This window comes from Eschscholzia californica, unplaced genomic scaffold (genome assembly GCF_041429995.1).
Source record: "Eschscholzia californica isolate CP2 unplaced genomic scaffold, dmEscCali1.0.p SCAF_2, whole genome shotgun sequence".
Classification (NCBI taxonomy): Eukaryota; Viridiplantae; Streptophyta; class Magnoliopsida; order Ranunculales; family Papaveraceae; genus Eschscholzia; species Eschscholzia californica.
The window spans coordinates 44,999,172-45,021,008 of NW_028238309.1; the positions used below are offsets into that span (position 1 = coordinate 44,999,172).

Genomic DNA, 21,837 nt, shown 5'->3' on the forward strand with positions numbered 1-21,837 from the left:
GTTTAGAGAGAGAAAGAAGGTTGAAGAAGATGAGAAAATAAATTTCCCAGAGGGAAACCATTTCCGGGAAGACGAGAAAGAAATCAATTCCTTAGGCTCTGTTTGGTGGGAAAATCGCAGAAAAGTTAAGTTTCTTTCTTCTTTTTCTTATATTACTTCAAATATTTATTGTTTCTAGCATGAGTAGCTAAGTCTTTTATATCTAGGGTTTTAGATGAAGTCATAATAATTATTTTAACGATAAATTTATTAAAGTTTTTACCATTTTAACGATAAAATCTTCCGGGTTTTTAGACCGTTCATGGACTAAAACCTATAAAGAACTCTCTAATTAGATCAAAATTAAATTGTCGTTAGAATTATTAGGAAGACGGATTCGAAAACCCTAGGTTCCCTTTTTCTGAATACCGACTTATTTCTTTATTTATTTTTGAGTTTTATATTTTATTTCTATTTTACCACCATCAAACCAATTTTAAATCTCAATAGTTTTAAGGTTAGAATTTAGTTTAACTTAGTCTCTGAGGAACGAACCGGTCTTACCGGAACTATTACTTGATGCCCGTATACTTGCGGGTGGAGACCTTTTAGGGTAACCTTTTACGCCCATCAAGTTTTTGGCGCCGCTGCCGGGGACTTAGTTTAAATTTAATCTAATTTTATTTCTATTTTTGGTAAGTTTATATTTTTGGACACTTTTACTTGCTTTTCCGTTTTTGGTGTAGAAAAGAACACTAAGGAGCAAAGGAGAAGGCGCAACAAGGAGAGGAGCTCAAGAAAAAGAATTTACATTTTTTTTCGTTATTTTTTATTTTTTTTATTTTATTTTGGTGAGAGAGAGACTTTTAGACTTTCTAGTTTTATTTTTTATTTTTAAGTTTTGACCCTAAATTGGAGGGCTTAATTAAATTGTAACCGAAAACCAAAACGAAGCCTCGGGTTGGAACACTCGCGGGTCATCTACAAAGGTCATCGCCCGTCTTGAACGGGAGGTAAATTTCTTGAACACCCACGAATCTCCTGTCAGTGGGTATTTGTGTGAATTCGTGTGCCTAATTGCTTTGATCGAATTGTTAGTGTAATCATTCTAGTAAGGGCACTAACCCAGTTACAAGTTAAGAAACGGATTTCATCATCGTTCTCTTGCCCACATAGGTAACAACATTCACGAACCCAAACCTCACTTAAAAAGCTAAAATATTATTTAGACATCAGCCCCTAAGGTATCGAGCTCATAAGACCCTTCAAAAACAACTCGGGAAATTGACTTTTATCTAGGCATTCTCAGAGGAAAGTTTGTAAACAATTCTTGTCAAAAAGGCCGCCTCAAGAAGAGGAAACGTTTGCCAAAGGAAGACGACTGTCACAACGTTCATCGTTGGTTGTCTTCCTGGAGAATTGTTTACCGACTACTCTGATAGAGTAACCTTCATAACAGTCAAAGTTCAACTGTTATGGCGAAGTAGGAGCTGTCTAGCTTTTTAGGTGAATCTGACAAACCCACTCAATGCTAGATTTTGTTTAGGTTGCTTGGTGGAGTCAGCCTGATTGGGTTTGCTTTCCAATAGGTTCTTCGTAGTGATTCTTTGGTTCGAAAGAAAAAGAAAAAGAAAAAAAAAAGAAGTTTTGAGAATATCCTTGGTCGTTGGGCTCTAGTTTATGCCCAATAGATATCGTGATAAGAGAGGACGTTTCATCAGTAGAGAAGCACATTTAAGTAATCTTTTAGCAAATCTCTCTTTGAGTGACACTATGGGTGAAAATCTAAACCAAGCCAGGGATGGAAATCAGCCAATGACACTCAGGGATTACATGAATCCCACTAGAACGTGTCAACCGTCATGCATACAGTTACCCCAATGCACGACTCAATTCGAGTTGAAACCGAGCACTATTCAAATGCTCCCTGTTTTCCGTGGGGTTGAGAACGAGAATCCCTACTACCATGTTAGGGATTTCGAAGAAATCTGTGGGACTATGAATTTTCCCAATATGCCTGACGAAATATTGAGACTTAGGTTGTTCCCTTTCTCACTGAAGGAGAAAGCAAAATCTTGGTTGTATGCCTTACAACCTCATTCCATTACTACATGGGAAGAATTGAGCAGTGCATTCCTTCTGAAATTCTTTCCGAAACACAAAACTACCTCTTTAAGGCAAAATCTTAACAGTTTTGTGCAGCAAGAAGGAGAATCTCTCTATAAATATCTTGAGAGATTTAAAGAAATCTTACTACAGTGTCCACACCATGGTTTTGAAAAGATAAGACTAGTCCAGATTCTCTATGACGGACTAAATTACCCAACTACATCCATGGTAGAATCATTCTGTGGTGGCGGTTTTACTTATAAATCCGTCGATGATTGCATGGCTTTTCTAGAAGATCTAGCTGAGAAATCCCATCAATGGGAAACTTCTAGAGGACCTCCTACTAGGGCAAATCCTACTCCAAATAAAGGTGGCATCTATAGAGTTGATAAGTCAGAACTTACACTCGCCGCCATGGCTAGAAGAATAGAAGCCCTAGAGCTTGGTCAGCCTAAAGCATTCAGGGAGGATCCCACTCAGGTCATGAGTGTTGGAAATGAATCCACCTCTTATCCGTGCTCTGTCTGTGGAGACCCTTCTCATATAGGGAACAAATGTACCCTATTTCTTAGTTCTGCTGAAAAAGAACAAGCTTATGTTCTTTACCAAAACTCTAGGCAAGACAATCATCAAAAGTATGACCCTTATTCTAACACATATAATCCAGGATGGAGAAATCATCCCAATTTCTCCTGGTCCAAGGGTCAAAATCAGGGACAGCCTAGTAGTTCGATGAACCCTCCTGGGTTTAATGCTCCCAGGAATCCATATGGTCAACCTAGTACCCAATACCCTTCTCCAGAAAATGACTCCTTGAAGGAAACCCTAAATCAACTAGCTAAGACCCAAATTGAGTTTATGCAAATGACCAGCCAGTCTATAACTCGTTTGGAAACCAAGCTAGAAGCCTTAAGCCAGAGAGAAAAAGGTGATTTTCCTAGTCAAACGGAGCAAAACCCAAAAGGTACTTTAGGTAAACAACAAATGGGTCAAGCCAATGCAGTAACCACCCTTAGAAGTGGTAGGGTAGTTGATAATAAGGTAGGAGTTCCCGAAGATAGTGAAAGAGATCATGAACCCTCTTCTATGCCAACCAGAGTCTCTAGTGATGAGCCCGAGAAGGCTCCTGAGTCTGAGGAACCACCTATAGTTACTGAGCCTTACATTCCTATAGCTCCATATCCTCAACGTTTAGTAGAGCAAAAGAAGAAGTCTCAGTTCGACGAGATAATGGAAATATTTAAACAAGTCAATATTAACATTCCATTATTAGATGCAATTAAACAGATCCCAGCTTACGCTAAGTTCCTTAAGGACCTATGTACTAGAAAGCGTAAGATGAATGTGCATAAAAAGGTCTTCTTGACTCGACAAGTGAGTTCTATTATCCAACAAAACCTCCCACCTAAGTACAAAGATCTAGGAAGCCCTACATTACCTTGCACTATAGGGAATCATAAGATTGAACGAACTCTGTTAGATCTAGGTGCCAGTGTCAATCTTCTTCCTTACTCGGTGTACTTACAATTAGGTTTAGGAGAAATAAAACCCACTTCTGTAGTCCTTCAGTTGGCAGATCGGTCTGTCAGACGACCACGTGGCATAGTAGATGATGTTTTGATAAAAGTTGGCGAGTTTATCTTTCCTGTAGATTTCATCATCTTAGATACTGAACCCATTCATGATACCTAGAGTCAAATCCCTGTCATTTTGGGTCGACCATTTTTAGCTACATCAGATGCTGTCATATACTGTAGAAGTGGTCTTTTGAGATTGTCATTTGGAAATATGACGGTGGAAATGAATATTTTTGATGTGGGACTTCACCCTGATGACATAGATGAGTTCAGTGGGTTGAACTTGGTATAATTATTAGTTCAAGATGCATTACCAACAACTCAGTCGAGAGATCTTTTAGAAACTCTATTGGAACTTTTATGCTTAGATGAGGAGGGTAGTATTAATGAGATAGGTAACATGTCAGAGTCTACCTCCTTGTTGGTGTCTGAGCCTATTACTTTGCCAACCTTAGAGTCACCACTTCCATCGTATGAGTCAAATGCTCCACCACTGAGCTATGGACACACCATAAAAGATGATGATGAATCTTGGCTGCTCAATTTAGTAAATGAGAATTATGACTCGCTTGACTTAGTCAAGGACCTAGAGTTCTTTAAGGACACTGACGACATCATAATCAAAGAAATTATCGAGGGTTTATCTGAACCAACTTTGGTAGAGTTTGAGGCTGGTAACCGAGTGATTCCTTTGGAAGAACTCCGTGTACCTGTTTTAGAAACCCCTTGTTTAACTCTGGGTGTCTTTGATAGTCTTCTAGATCCTCTTGTGTCGTATCCCTCGGGAGCATGTTTAAAAGATTATGCAATACCTCACTTGGTTTCTCATCCCTACCTAGATCCTTTCTACCAGGACTATACTCTTTCTGGTCCATGGCCAAACTTAACGACTTTATTGTCGTCTAAGTTTGGGGATTCTTACCCGATCACGATAGTCTCACGGGTACTACAATATATTTACACAAATGTGAGACTATTCACTAAACGCTTCGTGTCTTGGGTAGATCCACAGATGTTTCGCCTATTGGTTTATGGAGCTGTTCTTAAGGTTTGTTGACTCATCTGTATCGTCTGGCTGAAGACGTTAAACTTAGCGCTTTCTGGGAGGCAACCCATGCATAGGACTTCTGAATCTGGTAACATCTTTTTCCTACTCCTGTTATTTTGCATAGTCTTCAGAACATTGAGGACAATGTTCGGTTTAAGTTTGGGGATGGGGATTGAATTTTTAGTCCTTATTTCAAAAATTCAAAAGGGTTCAAAATTTTTAATTTTTGGATTGGAAACGTGAGTCTAGTTGTTTTTGCTTGTTAATAGTTATAGAGTCTAGTTGGTTGTACTATGCTTTTGCTAAAGGTTTTTCCACGAATTTCGAGTCTTGAAGTTGTCTGTGCACTAGCCATGTGAGTATTAGATAGGTGAAGAGTAGACTTTTCTAAGAGAACTTAATCGATCATTAGTGGAGACTTAACCCATGTGAGATTCTGAGCCTTTCTTTTTGTTTCGAGTGATCTCTTCTGAGCTAATTCTGAGTAGAATGAAGAGCTACTCAACCTCGCAGTATTCCTTAGAACTCAGTTGATCTCTTGAGTTCAAATTTTACAACCACTAGGGATGTCATCAGGAATGCAAACCTTCTCTTGTAGTATGAGAAACTTGAAAACAGTGTCAACTAGAGGAAGATAGGAACGCCATCATCATTTAGAACCCTGGGAATAAGGCATGAAGCAAAATGAATAGAATTTTATCCAAGGAAAGAATAATGTGAAGAAAGTATGTTATGTATTTTGAGTTTTATTACCAGAGTCAGAAGCCAAAAAAAAAAAAAAAAAAAATGAAAATGAAAAATGAAAGAAAAAAGTGTTTATGTAGTTTTGTTTGAGTGTTTACCCCTTGAAGTAGTTCTTGAAGATTTGAAGACGTCGAGTTCTCAGGAGTTTTAGTCAGATCCTCATTAGTGTCTATCGACCTCTAGGAAGCATTGTTAGATAGTAGATCAGGTGAGAAGAGTTGGTTAGCTTCCCCATTCCATATTAGTGGTTGTTTCCTTCTTTGAGATCAGTCGTCCACAGAATTTTAGTCCGTCTTTTTCATGTGTTGAGTTTTCCTTCATATTCATACCAACACATAGAGTGAACCATTCTTGAGTGACTTTGATTTTTGAGTGTATGACCGTGAGGCAGTAGTCGAGGCGAAATGTATCGAGACGGTAATCGAGGTCTTGTCTTTTCAGAACCGAAATGATACTTATATTGGCTGGTCACGTTCACTTCGAGTCTTGATTACTAGTGAAAAGATTTTTCGCGTTTGTATGGTTCGATTAATTTAGATTTCATTTCTATTAACTTTCGAAAATCTACCGGATGAACATTTTTAGTCCACATCATATTTAGACCCTTTTGCATTTTTGATCTTTGAATTTTGTGGGTATATTCACTACAAACCCTCACGAGACAAAACTCGTCCTCTTGGGTAACCTAGAGGTTTAACGGCTTGTTGCACGTGCTAAGTGCAATCGTGGGTCCCTACAAAAGTGGTGAAATGGGTTTAGTTTTATTTTTCTGTTTTGCTCGAGGACTAGCAAAATCTAAGTTTGGGAATGTTTGATGAGACATGGAAATGTCCCATCTGAGTCTCTTAATTTAGACGAGTTAGTCTCTCTAGAGCAGTTACTCTCACGAATTACTCTCTTTTATGTTCAGGTACCTTTTTACAGAGTTACGCGTGCAAAACGGATAAAGTCGGAAAGAATACAGACTAGGGGCATTTTGGTCATTTGTTGATTCTAACTTCTTGGTCAAGATTAGTGTTCGGATGGAAAGTAGAGCCCAAGACGAGCCCGTAGGCGAAAACGAAAGTCGAATCAGGGTCCGAACGAGCAATTGAGGTGAGGTCAAAGATTGGGGTCAAAATCATTTGACCAAAACACCTAGAGCCACGTGGCGCAGATCCATCAGGAGGACACAACGCAATCTGACGGTAACATGAGTTTGTGGTATACTGTCGGGAAGCTTGGTGAGCTCCCGGGTGTTTTCGGGATCCTGACCTAGCAGCAGTTGGGTGCGACATGGCACATGGTACTATGATGCTCCCTTACACACGTCATATTGATCGACGGCCGTAGATATTTCCCACAGATCCCGTGTATGTGGCTCCCGTCGTAGTTTATGTTGGCTGCCGCGCGAAGCACCAAATTACACCTTATGCCAGCTTTTGGTTAAACGTGACAAGCATTGATTGGCTCCACGATTTGGGGGATCTCTTTGATTGGGTCATATCATTCTCATCTTCTCCTTCCTTATGAAATAAATAGAAAAAACAGAGAAGTAAAGAAGGAGAAGATTTCATAAGACCGAGAGGGAATGAGAAGGATACGAATTCAAACCGAGAGAGGGAGAAAGAGATATTCTCGGTAAGAATCAAAACAGGATAGAGAGAAGGAGTGAAGAAGATAGAAAAGAAATCAAAACCGAGAGTTGGATCACGACTGTTAGAGATGGTTGTTAGGATTTTAGAGAGAGAGAGAACCAAGAGATTTCGATTGATTTTTTAGTCTATAAAACAGAAGAGAAACAGAGAGATGGGGGGAGCACGATTTTGGGTTTTTAGAGAACAAGAATAGAGGAGAGAGAGTTATAACCGAGAGCTTAACAGTTTAGTTTTTTCTTGAATTTTTTATTTTCCTTTTGTTTCCTCTGCTTCTTAGTGAGAGAGAAAGAGAGATTACAGAGGAAGAGAGAGAATTAGAGAGAGACAGAGAGATTAATAAGAGAGTTATTGTAAAGAGAGAGAAACAGAAACTCGGTTTTAAATAATTAATTTGATTTTTCGTGATTTTTGATTTCTTTTGTTGTTTTCTACTTCTTAGTGAGAGAGAGGGAGATTACAGAGAAAGAGAGAGAGAGATTACAGAAAGAGAGGGAAAGAAACATAAAGTTTAGAGAGAGAAAGAAGGTTGAAGAAGATGAGAAAATAAATTTCCCAGAGGGAAACCATTTCCGGGAAGACGAGAAAATCGTTTTCCCAGAGGGTGCGTTTGGCAAATTTCCGGGAAAAACAGAAGGAAATCAATTCCTTAGGCTCTGTTTGGTGGGAAAATCGCAGAAAAGTTAAGTTTCTTTCTTCTTTTTCTTATATTACTTCAAATATTTATCGTTTCTAGCATGAGTAGCTAAGTCTTTTATATTTAGGGTTTTAGATGAAGTCATAATAATTATTTTAACGATAAATTTATTAAAGTTTTTACCATTTTAACGATAAAATCTTCCGGGTTTTTAGACCGTTCATGGACTAAAACCTATAAAGAACTCTCTAATTAGATCAAAATTAAATTGTCGTTAGAATTATTTGGAAGAGGGATTCGAAAACCCTAGGTTCCCTTTTTCTGAATACCGACTCATTTCTTTATTTATTTTTGAGTTTTATATTTTATTTCTATTTTACCACCATCAAACCAATTTTAAATCTCAATAGTTTTAAGGTTAGAATTTAGTTTAACTTAGTCTCTGAGGAACGAACCGGTCTTACCGGAACTATTACTTGACGCCCGTATACTTGCGGGTGGAGACCTTTTAGGGTAACCTTTTAGGCCCATCACCTGCACATCTAGAAATACTTGGAGTATGAGATGTTGTCAACCATAAGTTTCAAAGAAGATGCTTTGAAACAGTAGAACAGAGAAAGTCCTAGGATGCTGGGAGCAGCTAGAAGAAAGTCTCTGAAAGCAAAGGTTGAAGTAAGGTGCTGTTTGTTTTTTTATTTTTGTCTGAATATGAATTGGCTGAATCTGAATTGGCTGAACTGAATTGACTGAATCTGAATTGGCTGATTTAGTTTGTTAGTTAGATGTTTGTTTTCTAAATCTGAATTATAAGGTCTAAATTAAAAAATTGACACTTATACCCCTATGTGATGTGTATGATAAAAAAACCTAATTTTTAATCTTCAAACTCCTCTCTTCTCCAATATAGAGAACCCCAAACCCTAATGAACCCCTCTCTTATTCTCTCTGCAATTTTTCTATCTCTCTAATGGAATATGTTGTGGGAGTCCCTCAGTCGTTCTCTCTCTCTCTCTCTCTCTAATGGAAGATTCACTCTTCTCTCTCTCAGTCGCTCTCGTTCTTTCTCAGTCGCCCTCTTTCTCTGTCCCTATCTCTCTCAAACGAAAAAGGTAAACCCTCGCCAGATCCGGCGAGGGTTCTAACCCTCCAGATTTGACGAGGGTTCTAACCCTCCAGATTTGACGAGGATTCCAACCTTGTAGATCTGACGAGGGTTCTAATCTTGTAGATCCGACGAGGGTTCTAATCTTGTAGATCCGACGAGGGTTCGTGGTTGTGTATTGTTGGTGGTGCTCGTGGCTGTGTATTGTTGGTGGTGCTCGTGGTTGTGTATTGTTGGTGCCGCTCGTGGTTGTGAACTGTTGGTGGTGGTGCTCGTGGTTGTGAACTGTCGATGGTGGTGCTCGTGGTTGTGAACTGTTGGTGGTGGTGCGCGTGGTTGTGTACTGTTGGTGGGGTGCTATCTACTTTCGGTGGTGGTCATGGTTTGTGTGTTGTTGGTGGTGGTGGTTGTGTTTAGTCGGTGGTGGTGGTGGTGGTTGTGTTTTGTCGGTGGTGGTGGTGGTTTTTTTTTGTCGGTGGTGGTGGTGGTGGTGGTGTGGTGGGGCTGAAATATGTGGTGGGGCTGAAATATTTAGCAATGAGAAAGTTATTAATTTGTGGGGGCATAAGAATCATTCGACACATTTCAGATATTGAAGCATTATTTCAGACTTGTTTTGAAGTCTGAAAATTGTGGACTATTTTTCAGCCTATTCAGACATTGACTAAATTCAGCTAACTTTTCAGATTTTCATTAATTAAAAAACAAACGTCTGAAATCTGAATTAAGACCCAATTCAGATTTCAGATCTGAAAAAATAAAAAAACAAACAGCACCTAAGTCATAAAATGCAATCTTCCGTATATGTGTCTTATAAGGAAGGACGACCAGATGAAAAGGTTTTCATGTTGGGAGTTGTTGGAAACTCTACTAGAAAAGAAAGTAAAATTCGAACTTAGGAAGTACTAATTTCTGTTTAAGAAACTGATATTATCGTAAAGGCTGATGAAAGCGTTCTTCAGCAATATAATAATGAGCGAAGTGAAGCGAAATAAGGATTAAATCCACATCTAAACTCCTTAGAACGGACATGAAAGATGTACGAATCTAAGGAATTTGGATAATATGAGAATACTCTGAAAGACTCGTAAAATTGGGCACGTAAAGGAGTTTACGTAGGGAACTCACTTTTACAAACTCTTGTTATCCGAAATAAAATAGTTTATTTCATCATGTAAATCGTGGTTTAGAATTTAGAAGATAGTCCAAAATAATGGAATGCTCCAAGTAAGTATATTAGATAAGTGATCTAACAAAAGAAACCCTGCTAAGTGAACATGTAAGTGTTTCATTACGTTATCCCTAGTCCAGGTCATTAGCTGGACAATAATGACTGATGAAGACTAGCATGAGTGACTGACAAGATAGCGTTGTTTATTGGGCTATGGAAATAGGGGTATTCATGTCAACTTCATGGGTGTACAATTGATACGCTAGAAACCCATCAAATGAGAGTGCTTCAAGAATTGAAGATATTAACATCATAACTCTCATTTTAGCAAATTGGATAGATTCCTCAAAACATGAGTATTCTGCTCATCTTATGTAAGGAATGTTGAACTCTAGTCCCGTCAAATGCCATGCCGTAAAAGGAGGTTATAAAAACAGAGACCGAGTGAGACACAATAGACGTGAAGCTGAGTGGGAGTACAAGAATGGAATATGTCTTCCTAACGAAAGTTAGGATAAAGTATCTCTAGGCTACTTAAAGATCAACAACTGGAAAATGCATGGTCATGCTCAAATGGATTAAGAGTTAATCATTTGTTTTGACAGTTTGTTCTCTAGATCAAGAAAGTCTTATGAGTATGACGTATCAGATGGGATATGAAAAGACATTGGAATCGAGTACTGCACTTGTTCTAAATACAAGCGTAGACTGAAGGATGTGTCTTTGCGGCCTGAAGGAATGTCTTTCCGAAGGGATGTCCTTCGATCAAGATGGAAATGCGTACAATTTAGCTTATAGGATAACGGTGACCTTATACGGAAGATCATCTAGTCCAGTCGAATTAGGGATCGTAATGCTTAGCTAGAAGTCGTTTTCGATCGCCGGATCACTTCGGTAATCCACGGCTAACATAGACCGGATCCTACAACGAGTTACACAAAGAGTGGTGATTTTAACAGAGAGAATGGACTAGCAGGAGCTTAGGCAATAGATTAATTAGATCCAGCCTGAAAGGATGGATAATATCGGGGCCGAAAGGGAGGCTCGGAAAGGCTATAAACGGTCGGCCATGTGATGGCTAATCAAGAGCAATGGGCCGGCCATGTGATGGGCAACTAGGGTGAGTGGGCCGGCCAGGCCAAGCCCATTAATTGGTTACTCTGCCGGCCACCTTAAAGAAACCCTAATTACTCTGAAAAGGGGATTTCAGAATAATATCTTTTCTGTGGTTCATATTGAATCCTAGTTTGAGTATAACTCCTATTTTAGGATTTCTATATAAGGACCACGTAGAGAACAGAAAAGGCGTGGAATTTTCTGAAAAGAAAATCACACTTCTAAACATCTAATTGAGAGAGGGATTCTAGAGAAAAGGCTCCGGGTTAATCTATCTAGTCAAGAAGGAGTTCTTCATCTCAACCTTCAAGAAGGTCCTAGCTGAGTTAAAGAAGGGAGTTCAAGTCAACCTACTCGATGTCTTAAGTAGAGGAACACTTGAAGCTCTTTATCTCTCGAAACTGGTCGAAATTTAGTTCGAGGGAAAGCGAATAAGGTATTCTTCTTCCCGTTCTAGTTCATCTATAGTTCTTGCATATGATCCTCAAAACCTAGTGTTTAACATAGATGTTTGAGATTCCGCTAACAACACTAGAGAGACACCACAAAACCCAACAACATCGTCAACTTAACTTTTCTTCATCTAACGAGGGGCATCTCTCTAAATATTGTATGTTATTGTTTCTATTTTAGCCATTCACAATTCACAAACTTGCTTGATTCAACCTATTTCCATGGAAATGGGTGCTTGGACTGTGGGATAATAGTTCACAGGTTTGAGAGAGATCGAAAGAGAGATATTGAGACTAATTGACAAATGAAGAGAAAAGGTGTGAGACTAATTTCTCTCATCTCAGCCTTTGTCTCAATTGTCATGAACAAGGAAGATGACGAAGGAAAATAAAAAACATCTTTTGTTCAAGATGGGTAGAAAGAAGAAAAGAACATAACCTATAAAATTTAATGAATCTTGTACCCGCACTAAGTCTCACGTGTTGGACGATTTTTTTAATATGTCATTGGAGATGTTTTTTAACAAAAACTTTAAGTTGTAGAGTTTTTTTCAACTGTAAAAAAACTTCCACATTAATAATTAAAATACATACAACGAAAGTGTCGGTCCCCGAATAATTTTTCAACCTTGGAAAAAAAAATATTATTTCGAAAATAGTTCAAACAAGTATTTTGTATATACACAAAACCACACACGTTTCTCGCACACCAACACAAACGTCACAAACGTCACACACGTAAACAAATTTTCGGCCTCAAGAGAGGTTGGGGTTGAAGCTGAATTTTTGATGCTGAGCTGAAGCCAAAAATTTTGGGTGAAAAAGTGGTTTTTTTGGCCTAAGACAGACTGGAGTTGGAGTTGCTCTAATGTCCCGTTGGAGATGCTCTAATGGAGCACAGGTCGGAACTTCATGATGGATGTGTTTGACAACCGTTTCCAATAAAAGAGAAATTGAGCAAGAAATAGAGAGAAATTGGTAAGAGATTGACGCAGACTGAACAAGAGAGAAATTTGTAGGGAGAGTTAATGAGCGAGAGAAAATATAGAGTTACAAGATAAATAAAATGAGAGAGAGAGAGAGAGAGGCGGGAGAGAGAGAGAGAGAAAGAGGGAGGACAAGAGAGAAACTTTGCAACCACATAGATGTTCCTGTAGAATTAGGGAGGGAGGTGGTGTGTATAAACACTTAACTTGGTCATACCGAATCAGCCAAGTCAAATGAAAGTTCGTGGGTAATTCACAAGTCTTAAGGGTCCGTTTCTTACGTGGGAATTTGTGAGTAAGAAAATCTAACTTTTTCTAATGGGTAAGAAAGTCATCATTTCTGGATAAGAAATGATGTTTGTTACTGTTTGATAGAGTTGTGAGAAATGAGGAGTGCCTTTAGAAAATCAATCAAATAGCCTTGGTTTTTTGGGGTATCCAACCCATAATAGTATGGAGGTGCCTTTAAAATTCGTGGGCATCTTCTCCATGAACCCTAATGATCCTAGCAGGAAATCAACACAAAACCATCTTATCCCAAAAAAAAAAAAAAAAATCCTCACTTTTTCTCCCAAAACCCTATAATCCATGAAGAAATTTTTGACCTCTTCTCCCAAAACCCTAACATGTTATCTAACAACAACGACGAGGAAGAAAAATTAGGGCAAAACAATCAGAAGAATATAGGGTTTCTGTCTCGTGAGATTCGGCAAAAACATTTTCTTCACCTTATCTGAAGTTGGTTTCTGAAATCATAATCATAGGTTGATTCATCTCAAAGAGAGGTATATTTACTTGATATGGAAGCCATAGATTCGTTCTAACATTAGAATCAAAGGAATAGACATTGATATGGAAAGAGGGTTGGAGGAAGAAAAGAAAACGAGAGTTCTGTTGGAAGATGAGATAAAGAATGAGTGGGTCAATTACGAGAATATCCTTCTTTGAGGAGAGAAAGCGCAAAAGTTTTAAGGAGTGGATGAGAAATCGACTTTCTCATGTGAAGGTTGGGAAAATTTATTAGGCTGTTTTGCCACCTTTTTTTTCTCGAGAAATCAACTTTCTTACCTTTTGGGTCCAATCAAACAACTAAAAATTGATTTTCGTAAGAAAATGGTTTTTTACTCACAAATATTTCCACGTAACAAACGGACCCTAAGTCATATTCATCGTGGTCAAAGGCTCATGGAAGACACTTTTAGTGGAAATAGGAGGTGCCTATAGACTTTAGTTTTGGATATAATGTAATGTAAGGGTCACATGTTTACAAATCCCTTAGTGCCACTAAAGCCCTAATCTTATTTATCGCCACCAGTATCAACAACTACGGCCACTATATTTCTCTTACTAGCCTTTGTGTCCCTTCCCTCTCATTTATCTCTCCGTTTCACTCATGGATCTTTCTTCTCTATGGCGACAATGGAGGAGTAATTAATTCGTTGTGGCGATGTATTCTTCAACCTGTGGTGACCCAACATTCCCCTCTATATGATAGGGGGAAATTTCAATCCGTAAATACCAATTTTGATACTACGTATACTGATATACAGAGTATTAGCATAACTCTCTATAAAATTTATGAAGAAAAAATTGTTCAATACATAAAGAACTTTCAAAATGAAGAATAATCAATTAGGTGAGGTTGGACCATTTTTTGGAAAGATGTAGTACAGTATATCATTTACATATAGAAATAATAATAATAGAAGATTCCATTTGAATTTTTATTCTGTTTTTGCCAACCAACAAAGAGAGGGAGAGAAGTTATTGACATGGTTTTCTCATTTTAAATGTTTATTGATGATTGTGTGATATATAAGATATCTTATAGATATTATTTGGGGACTAAATGGCGCGTAGGAACCTAATTTTTATTAGAAAACATAATTTCGGCCAAAAAATGTGACTTGGGTATCCATATTGAACTTTTATTAGAAAACATAATTTTGGCAAAAAAATGTGACTTGGGTATCCATATTGAACCTAGGGTCTCAAGATTATATTTAGGTATTTGCAATTTATGAGGTAAATTTTCAAAGGAGTAGTTTATTGATAAAAATAGAATCCTAGTAGATTGATAGGAATGACCTTACCTTTTCTGTTGGTTATAGCTGATTTGGTGGTTAATCTCTATTAAAATTGTACTAGTTATCTACTAGGCAAACTTTTTCAAAAAAGAAAATACTATTCAATTCAAACACCGTAGTCATTCTGTATACAAGGTACTGATTAATCTTATTGTGTGTTTCTCGAATATATGTGTTTGACACGTATACAATCTTACAAAATTTGCGTGAACTCCGTGTAAAACGTCTTTATCACACTTCAACAAATATTAGTACCAATCAAAGTAGTGAATGACACACATATATTATATACTATATAAATGGAGAAATGAATATGGTTTTGATATCAATTGTAATATTCTACCATTATTTGGACACGGTCATCCCTAAATTAGCCATTGACTATTAGTATTACTCGTATTATAAAAGTCCAGAATCTATTTGCTCGAACGTGGAAAAATTGCGTACATAATTATTTACTTAAATTTTCAAAATTTATAGCCATTCAGACTAGAAATAGGCTCCACCGAAATACAATTAATTAATGGTTGTTTAAGGGAGGTTGGTTATCTCCTAATCTCCTATTACCATGAAAACAACATCACATCTAAACTCTTCGTTTGTAACACTGCTTTATTAGACCATTCAATGCAAAATACTACTTCGAGGTTAAGAAAAAGAAGCAATGAAGAAATACTAAAAATGAATAAGTTTTGACATTCACTATGGGTGAGTGTGTAATTACATAAATGTCCACTCTCATTTACAGTAACAAATTTGACTCATTGATTTATGTTGCAAAAAATCTGATATTTTTAAAGTATATACTACTAGCTATTCACCATTAATGAGAAAAAGATTCTTCTACATGCATAAGTAACTCTTAAAAGAGACTTACAAATTTAAATTTTGAAGAAAGAACGGTTGGTTTAAGAAGGATCTTTTGTCATTGTTCTTTTACCATAAGTATTTTGAAGATGAAAAAAAGATCTAAAAGATTGCCTAAACTTTACATATAAGATTTGGGCCTTCAACTTTACATATAAAATTTGTGGCATATTTGTGTAGGTTTTTTTTTTTTCTCATATCTAGTATATAAAAGAGTTTATAAACAAAATTTCATGACAAAAAGAAAAAAAACTAATTCTACTTTGGCCCTAAATTTCAGACTAACTTGAAAATTTGGCCCTCGTGGCAAAACAACATCCGAAAATGGTCACCAAGACATATATACGTTAGTCAACTTTTTTGTTTTCTTTTTCAATTTTTCTTTCAGAAATATTGACATCCTATATTTTCTCTCTTCTAGCTAGAACCTATTGTCTGTAGACGACCTACTAACCATTTGTTGGTGACGTTCAACCTTTTTTCACTCCCTCACCAGTTCACTACCCTTGTCTCTCCCACAAGGAAATCTCATATAAGGTTTCAAAATGAACTCTAATAAGTGATTTGAATAAACCGTTATCCTTAAGCCTCTCTTTTAGCTAGAACTTGTTCTTGATAGACGACCTGTTAACCATTTGTCGGCGACCTTCAACATTTTTTTTGTCTATCTCCTACCACGATCACCACCTCCTCTCTCTCTCCCTCCCAAAATAATTCCATTGGTGTTTGTAAGAGAGATTAGAGAGATAGAAAGAGAGCAGAAGAAAGAGATGGTCGTGGTGGTGGTGGGAGGGATGAAGAAGATAAATAAATATTGAAGGTAGCCACAGATGTAATGTCGTCTATCAACGACTGATTTCGAACATGAAGAAAGAGAGAACATACATAAGGGAAACACCTTAGAAAGAAAAGTTAAAAAGAAGAGAAACATTAATCCTTGAAGTTGACTAATTAAGGACATTTTGAACTTGTGGTTAAATATGAGGGCCAAAATTTTCACTTAACCATAGTGTGGGGGCCTAATTGGATTAAACAGAAAAAAATTTTGAAGGGCAAAAGAAATAAGAGAAATAGGGTAATTTCGTCATTAGTGAAAAAAAGGAGGAGCATGCACATTAGTCATTAGGTAAACGACGTCGTCGATTAAATCTTTTCTTCCCACAAATTTCTAAGAGAAAAACTGACTTCTTCCTCCCTGTTTTTTTCCTCCTACCCTCATCGTCTTAGATTTCTCCGATTTCTTGGATTTGATTTATATTCTTCATTGGTTTGGATTAAGGGTTAAGAATTAGTTTAAAGAGAATGGGATTTCTGAGTAGTTTTTTGGGAATTTTTGGTTTCTTAATCGGAATTCCAATTGGACTTTTATTTGGTTATCTTTTTTTCATCTATAATCTACCCAGAAACGTTAAGGTAATGAATCAATCTTTTTTTAATTCATCTCCTAATTATGATTGTTCTTATTGATTCAATTGTTCTTCAATGTTCTGTTCTGTTTTTCCTTTTTCAATTTCAGTTTGCATTATTAGTTTTACATTGTTCTTGATTCATTTACCAATTCCTAGTTTAATCCTTCTCAATCTGAAATCCATACTTTTTGTAGTCTTGTGTTCTTCTCTAATTGATTAAGGGTTTGCTTTTTATGTAATTTCCCACCCTGAATGATCTTATGTAAAATATCGATTTTTCGAGGTATTGGGTACTATTTAGTATAGACTCTATAGTAATCTGTGGATATGTTAGGTTAAATTTTCAAGTTTTGATAGTGGTTAGTAATATCTTATTGGGGTTACATTTCGATGAACTTAAAATGTCGAAAATCCAATTAATATGTCAATGTTCAATTCTTGTTCAGTAGAAAACCCTAATAAGTGTATGCACTATGCAGAAGTAAATTGACAAACAAAGAAAGTTCGAAATACTTTACGAAAACGTAGTAGAAGAAGAGTTTGTATAGACAGCCTTAAGCCCTTAGAATGTTTAGGACTTGAAATATTATGAGATTTTGTTTTACATTTTTACAGTTATACCTTTTCAGGATCCCATCATTAGACCGATTCAGGAACTAGATTCAGACGCTTTGGTAGAGCTTTTAAACGATCTTCCATTATGGGTAAAGAATCCTGATTATGATCGGGTGAGTACTCAAAATTGTTTACTGTTTTCTTCTCGTTTAGTAGAAGGAGCATTCTAATTTTTCTCTGAGCTTCCTTTACTTTTTAGTCATCGACTTTCTTAAACAATCTTGATTCTTGAGCAGGTCGACTGGTTGAACAAGTTTCTCAGCGATATGTGGCCTTACCTTGATAAGGTGATTTTTCTACTTTGTATGAACTCATCTTGTTATAATGTTTGCTATATATAATGCTATCTTAAAAGTAATGGAAGTTATAACGTTGTGTCGTGTTTATTGTGCAGGGAATATGTGGTATGATAAGAAGCACGGCAAAACCAATATTTTCGGAGTATATAGGGAAGTTTATGATTCAATCTATTTATTTTGAGTGTTTAACTCTTGGAACACTTCCTCCTACCATTCACGGTGAGTTAAGCTACCTACTCTTCTTAATCCCAAAATTCTGATATTGTTATCGTTTTATTGCCCATATAGTTCTCTTCGTTAAGTTTTTGCTTGCTACTATAAGTCATAATCTCAATTATTCATTTTGAAGACCCCACTAATAAGCCCAAGACAACATTACTTAATGTACCAGGACCACTCACATTTATGTCCATCTTATCTATCTTGACTCAAAAAAAAAGACCTTAAGAAAACCAAGTCTTCATTTCACTTGTCACTTCGATTTGGAGGGTTCTTGGTTTAATCAAGTCCCAAGTCGTGAAGTTCCTTGTAAATAATAGACGTTTGATGAATAAAGTTGTGAAAATTATAGAAAAACGTTTCGTTTAGTGAAAATGTCTAATAACATTCGAGTAATGAAATGGTTGCTATGTGAACCTGGCAGGTATAAAAGTTTACGAGACAAATGAGAAGGAACTTGTTTTTGAGCCAGTGATCAAATGGGCTGGAAATCCCAATATAACTGTCGTGGTGAAACTTTTCTCACTACCGATCACAATTCAGGTTAAGCGACTATCAATCCATACCCCTTAATTATAGAATCTGTCCCTTCTTTTTCCAATAGTATATGTTGATTTTCTTACTAGTAAGTTTTTTTGTGTTATCAGCTGATAGACCTGCAGATATTTGCAAATCCCCGTATAACTTTGAAGCCTCTAGTCCCTACCTTTCCATGTTTTTCAAGCATAGAAGTTTCATTAATGGAGAAAGTAAGTGAAGAAATTTACCAGTTCCTCCCAATAAGGAGTAATGTAGTACAATTCTGATACTTAGATTACTTTTTCATCAATTAAATGTTCTTCTCAAAACCTCAGTGATTTGTTTGCAGCCACATGTGGATTTTGGAATGAAAATACTTGGTGGTGATATTATGTCGATCCCTGGCCTTTATCGTTATGTTCAGGTGCCACACTGGTAATTTTACGGGTTAACTAGGACAATTTTTGTTCCATCATAAAGGATTTTAAGTTTTAACTATATTAGATATGCTTATGTTTTTGTACTATTAGCATATTTCTCATGATCGAACGTTCATTTCTGCACATCTAGCAACTTATTACGGGGAAAAAGTGGCTTGTGACCTTAGTTTTATATTCATTAACTAAATTTTTGTTGCTTACAGGAAACTATTAAAAAACAAGTTGCAGGCCTCTACTTATGGCCTCAAATCTATGAAATACCTATTCTTGACAGTTCGGTGTAAGCTTAACAACTTCCGATATATCAATTATATAGGATTCTACAACTTAGAATTAGTTATCTTCGCTTCTATTTTTCTAGATTAAAATTTTCTTTTTCTCTATGACAGAGGCGCAACAAAGAAACCCGTCGGCATATTATATGTGAAGATTGTACGAGCACAAAAACTTTTAAAGATGGACTTAATCGGAACATCTGATCCATATGTGATGATAAGTTTGAGTGGCGAGAGACTACCAGCAAAGAAGACCTCGGTTAAGATGAGGAACCTGAACCCCGAGTGGAATGAGGAATTCAAGCTTAGTGTGAATGATCCCGAGTCTCAAGTCCTAGAGTTGCATGTCAATGATTGGGAAAAGGTTTGAATGCTATTTAGTAATTTCTCCAATTTTAGGGAGTCTGGAGAACCACCGAAATTGGACTTTCGTTTTATAAAACTTGGATTTTAAGACTACCCAATTGGGTTTATTTGTTCTTTTTCCCGTTCCGGGTATTGAATTATACATTTTTATTGTGCAGGTGGGGACACATGACAAGTTGGGAATGCAAGTTATTCCATTAAGATTACTTGATCCTCATGAAACAAAATCTTTTACACTTGATTTGGTCAAGAATATGAATCCTAATGATCCTCATAATATGAAGCGAAGAGGGAAAATAGAAGTAGAGCTTACTTTCAGTCCATTTAGAGAAGAGAATGGGAGATATAGTGGACCTTTAGAAGGAGTATATAGTAGGAAAGCAAGTGTAATTACAACCGTCTCAGACGAATCTTCAACTGGGCCTGGGTTATTGTTAGTTTCAGTCCAAGCAGCCGAGGATGTCGAAGGAAAGAAACACAGTAATCCTTATGCTTTAATACTATTTAGAGGAGAAAAGAAGAAAACCAAGGTGAATTTTCTTTTCAAGTTCATACTAGTGTTGGAATTGCATTCAATCTATGTTTCCATGTTGTTAAGATAGGAAAGCTTTATTCTTGTGCATTTGCTTATTGAATTGACAATAAAAGTTACTAAAATGTATCGTTTTACGAACTTCATTAGATACTCAAGAAAACGAGGGACCCGTTTTGGGGCGAAGAATTCGAGTTTGTGTTAGATGAAGCTCCTGTAGACGATAAGATCCATATTGAAATTATGAGCAAGCGCAATAGATTCAGTTTCCGATCTAAGGTTAGATACCCATTTATTTAACTTACCTATCTAACCTTTTTTTTTTTTGTTCCATCATGCTTGTAATCTGCCCCATGCTATTTCACATATTCCTTTTAGATTTTTGCTGCAGCCTGTGAAAATGCATTATGTACTTGTAACTAGGGTACACGTATGTATATATATGCAAAGTAATACTTATGAAGTACTTTCTACGGAGAGGTGGTAATCGGGCTGGGTGAGGTACCATTTGGTATTCAAGCCTTCGGACGGGCGAATTCTCCCAGTTTAGTACTTATGGTCTGGCAAGTATGGAATTTTGAGGACGGACTTGGGGTGTCATTGGCCTGTGAATCCAAGTAAGCATATCGGTTCGCAGGCCCACAGGATAAAAACTACATTTGAACGAAACATGTTTCAAGTTGTAGAAATGCGTACAGCATGGTTAGTTTTTGTAGGGCTCATGAACAGATTTATCACTCATATATGTTAAAATGTTGTGCAGGAAACATTGGGACATGTTGATATCAGTCTAATCGATGTAGTGAATAATGGACGAATAAACGAAAAGTACCATTTAATCAATTCGAAGAACGGAAGGGTACATGTTGAGATACAGTGGAATAGAATTTGAGAAGCAGCAGTCCCTGTAAATTCATCGTTTGTGCAGGTTTTACATTCTTAAGTTTTGCAGCATAAGGAATACATTATTCAGTATATATAGTTCGTATAAAATACGGTAGTTTGTTTTCCTTACATGCACATACGGCTCATTTTTTGCCGTCAAACAATTGGATTAGACGTGTATTCTGCATGTCGAGGATGAATACATATTGATCTTGATTGTGATTTATTTAGTTAAATGTGGGAGTTAAGAATCTGTTAGAGGGATTTCTTTTTCGTGCATACAAGTGAATGGCGTGGGAGCCTTTTAGCCCATTTTGTTAGGGCAGGAGACCTCTAGTTTGTTAAGCTCAGTATTCCTCAGCTCAAACTAAGGCCAAACCTAACCTAAAGCCAAGCCCAAGAGACCAAGCACAAGGTGAATCTCAAATTGAAGACCAAGCTATATCCCAAGTTCAAGGTCAAATCTTCCAAGCTTGAGCTTAAACCGATGCCCAAACCCTAGCACGAGCTCGAACGAAAGTTGAAGCCTACGTTGGAAGTCTTAACCCAAGTTTAAGTGCTACCCAAATATGAGCCTAGCTGAAGTACATGCCCTAGCCCAAGCCAAAGAGGGCCAAGTCCAAGACTAAATCCAAGCCCGAGCCCCAACTGCAGTCTAAGCCTTAAATTAAGCCCAAGAGAAATAGCCCAAGCCTAAGTGGGATTCAACCATGCTTTGCCTAGTCTGGTGGGTCAAACATTTTAGCGATTACAAAACTCTAGCCGATTG

At 37.0% G+C, this 21,837-nt stretch overlaps 1 protein-coding gene across 1 annotated transcript; it reads left to right on the plus strand.

The window, feature by feature from the left end:
- The first annotated feature begins 16,650 nt into the window (after positions 1-16,650).
- On the plus strand, positions 16,651-21,304 carry SYTC (Calcium-dependent lipid-binding (CaLB domain) family protein). The gene is made up of 12 exons (XM_086659819.1): positions 16,651-16,922; positions 17,548-17,646; positions 17,770-17,820; positions 17,928-18,051; positions 18,476-18,594; positions 18,699-18,800; positions 18,920-18,994; positions 19,214-19,290; positions 19,400-19,649; positions 19,810-20,181; positions 20,334-20,462; positions 20,947-21,304. The coding sequence occupies exons 1-12, from the start codon at positions 16,812-16,814 to the stop codon at positions 21,073-21,075; spliced, it is 1,638 nt and encodes a 545-aa protein (XP_086515945.1). The 5' UTR covers positions 16,651-16,811; the 3' UTR covers positions 21,076-21,304.
- Positions 21,305-21,837: the final 533 nt, after the last annotated feature.

Bases quoted from the DNA above. Each gene is read 5' to 3' on its own strand.
- SYTC (XM_086659819.1), top strand. From the start codon at position 16,812: ATGGGATTTCTGAGTAGTTTTTTGGGAATTTTTGGTTTCTTAATCGGA. The intron at 19,650-19,809 runs GTTTGAATGCTA...TTTATTGTGCAG, and splicing joins ATGTCAATGATTGGGAAAAG to GTGGGGACACATGACAAGTT. The intron at 20,182-20,333 runs GTGAATTTTCTT...GAACTTCATTAG, and splicing joins GAGAAAAGAAGAAAACCAAG to ATACTCAAGAAAACGAGGGA.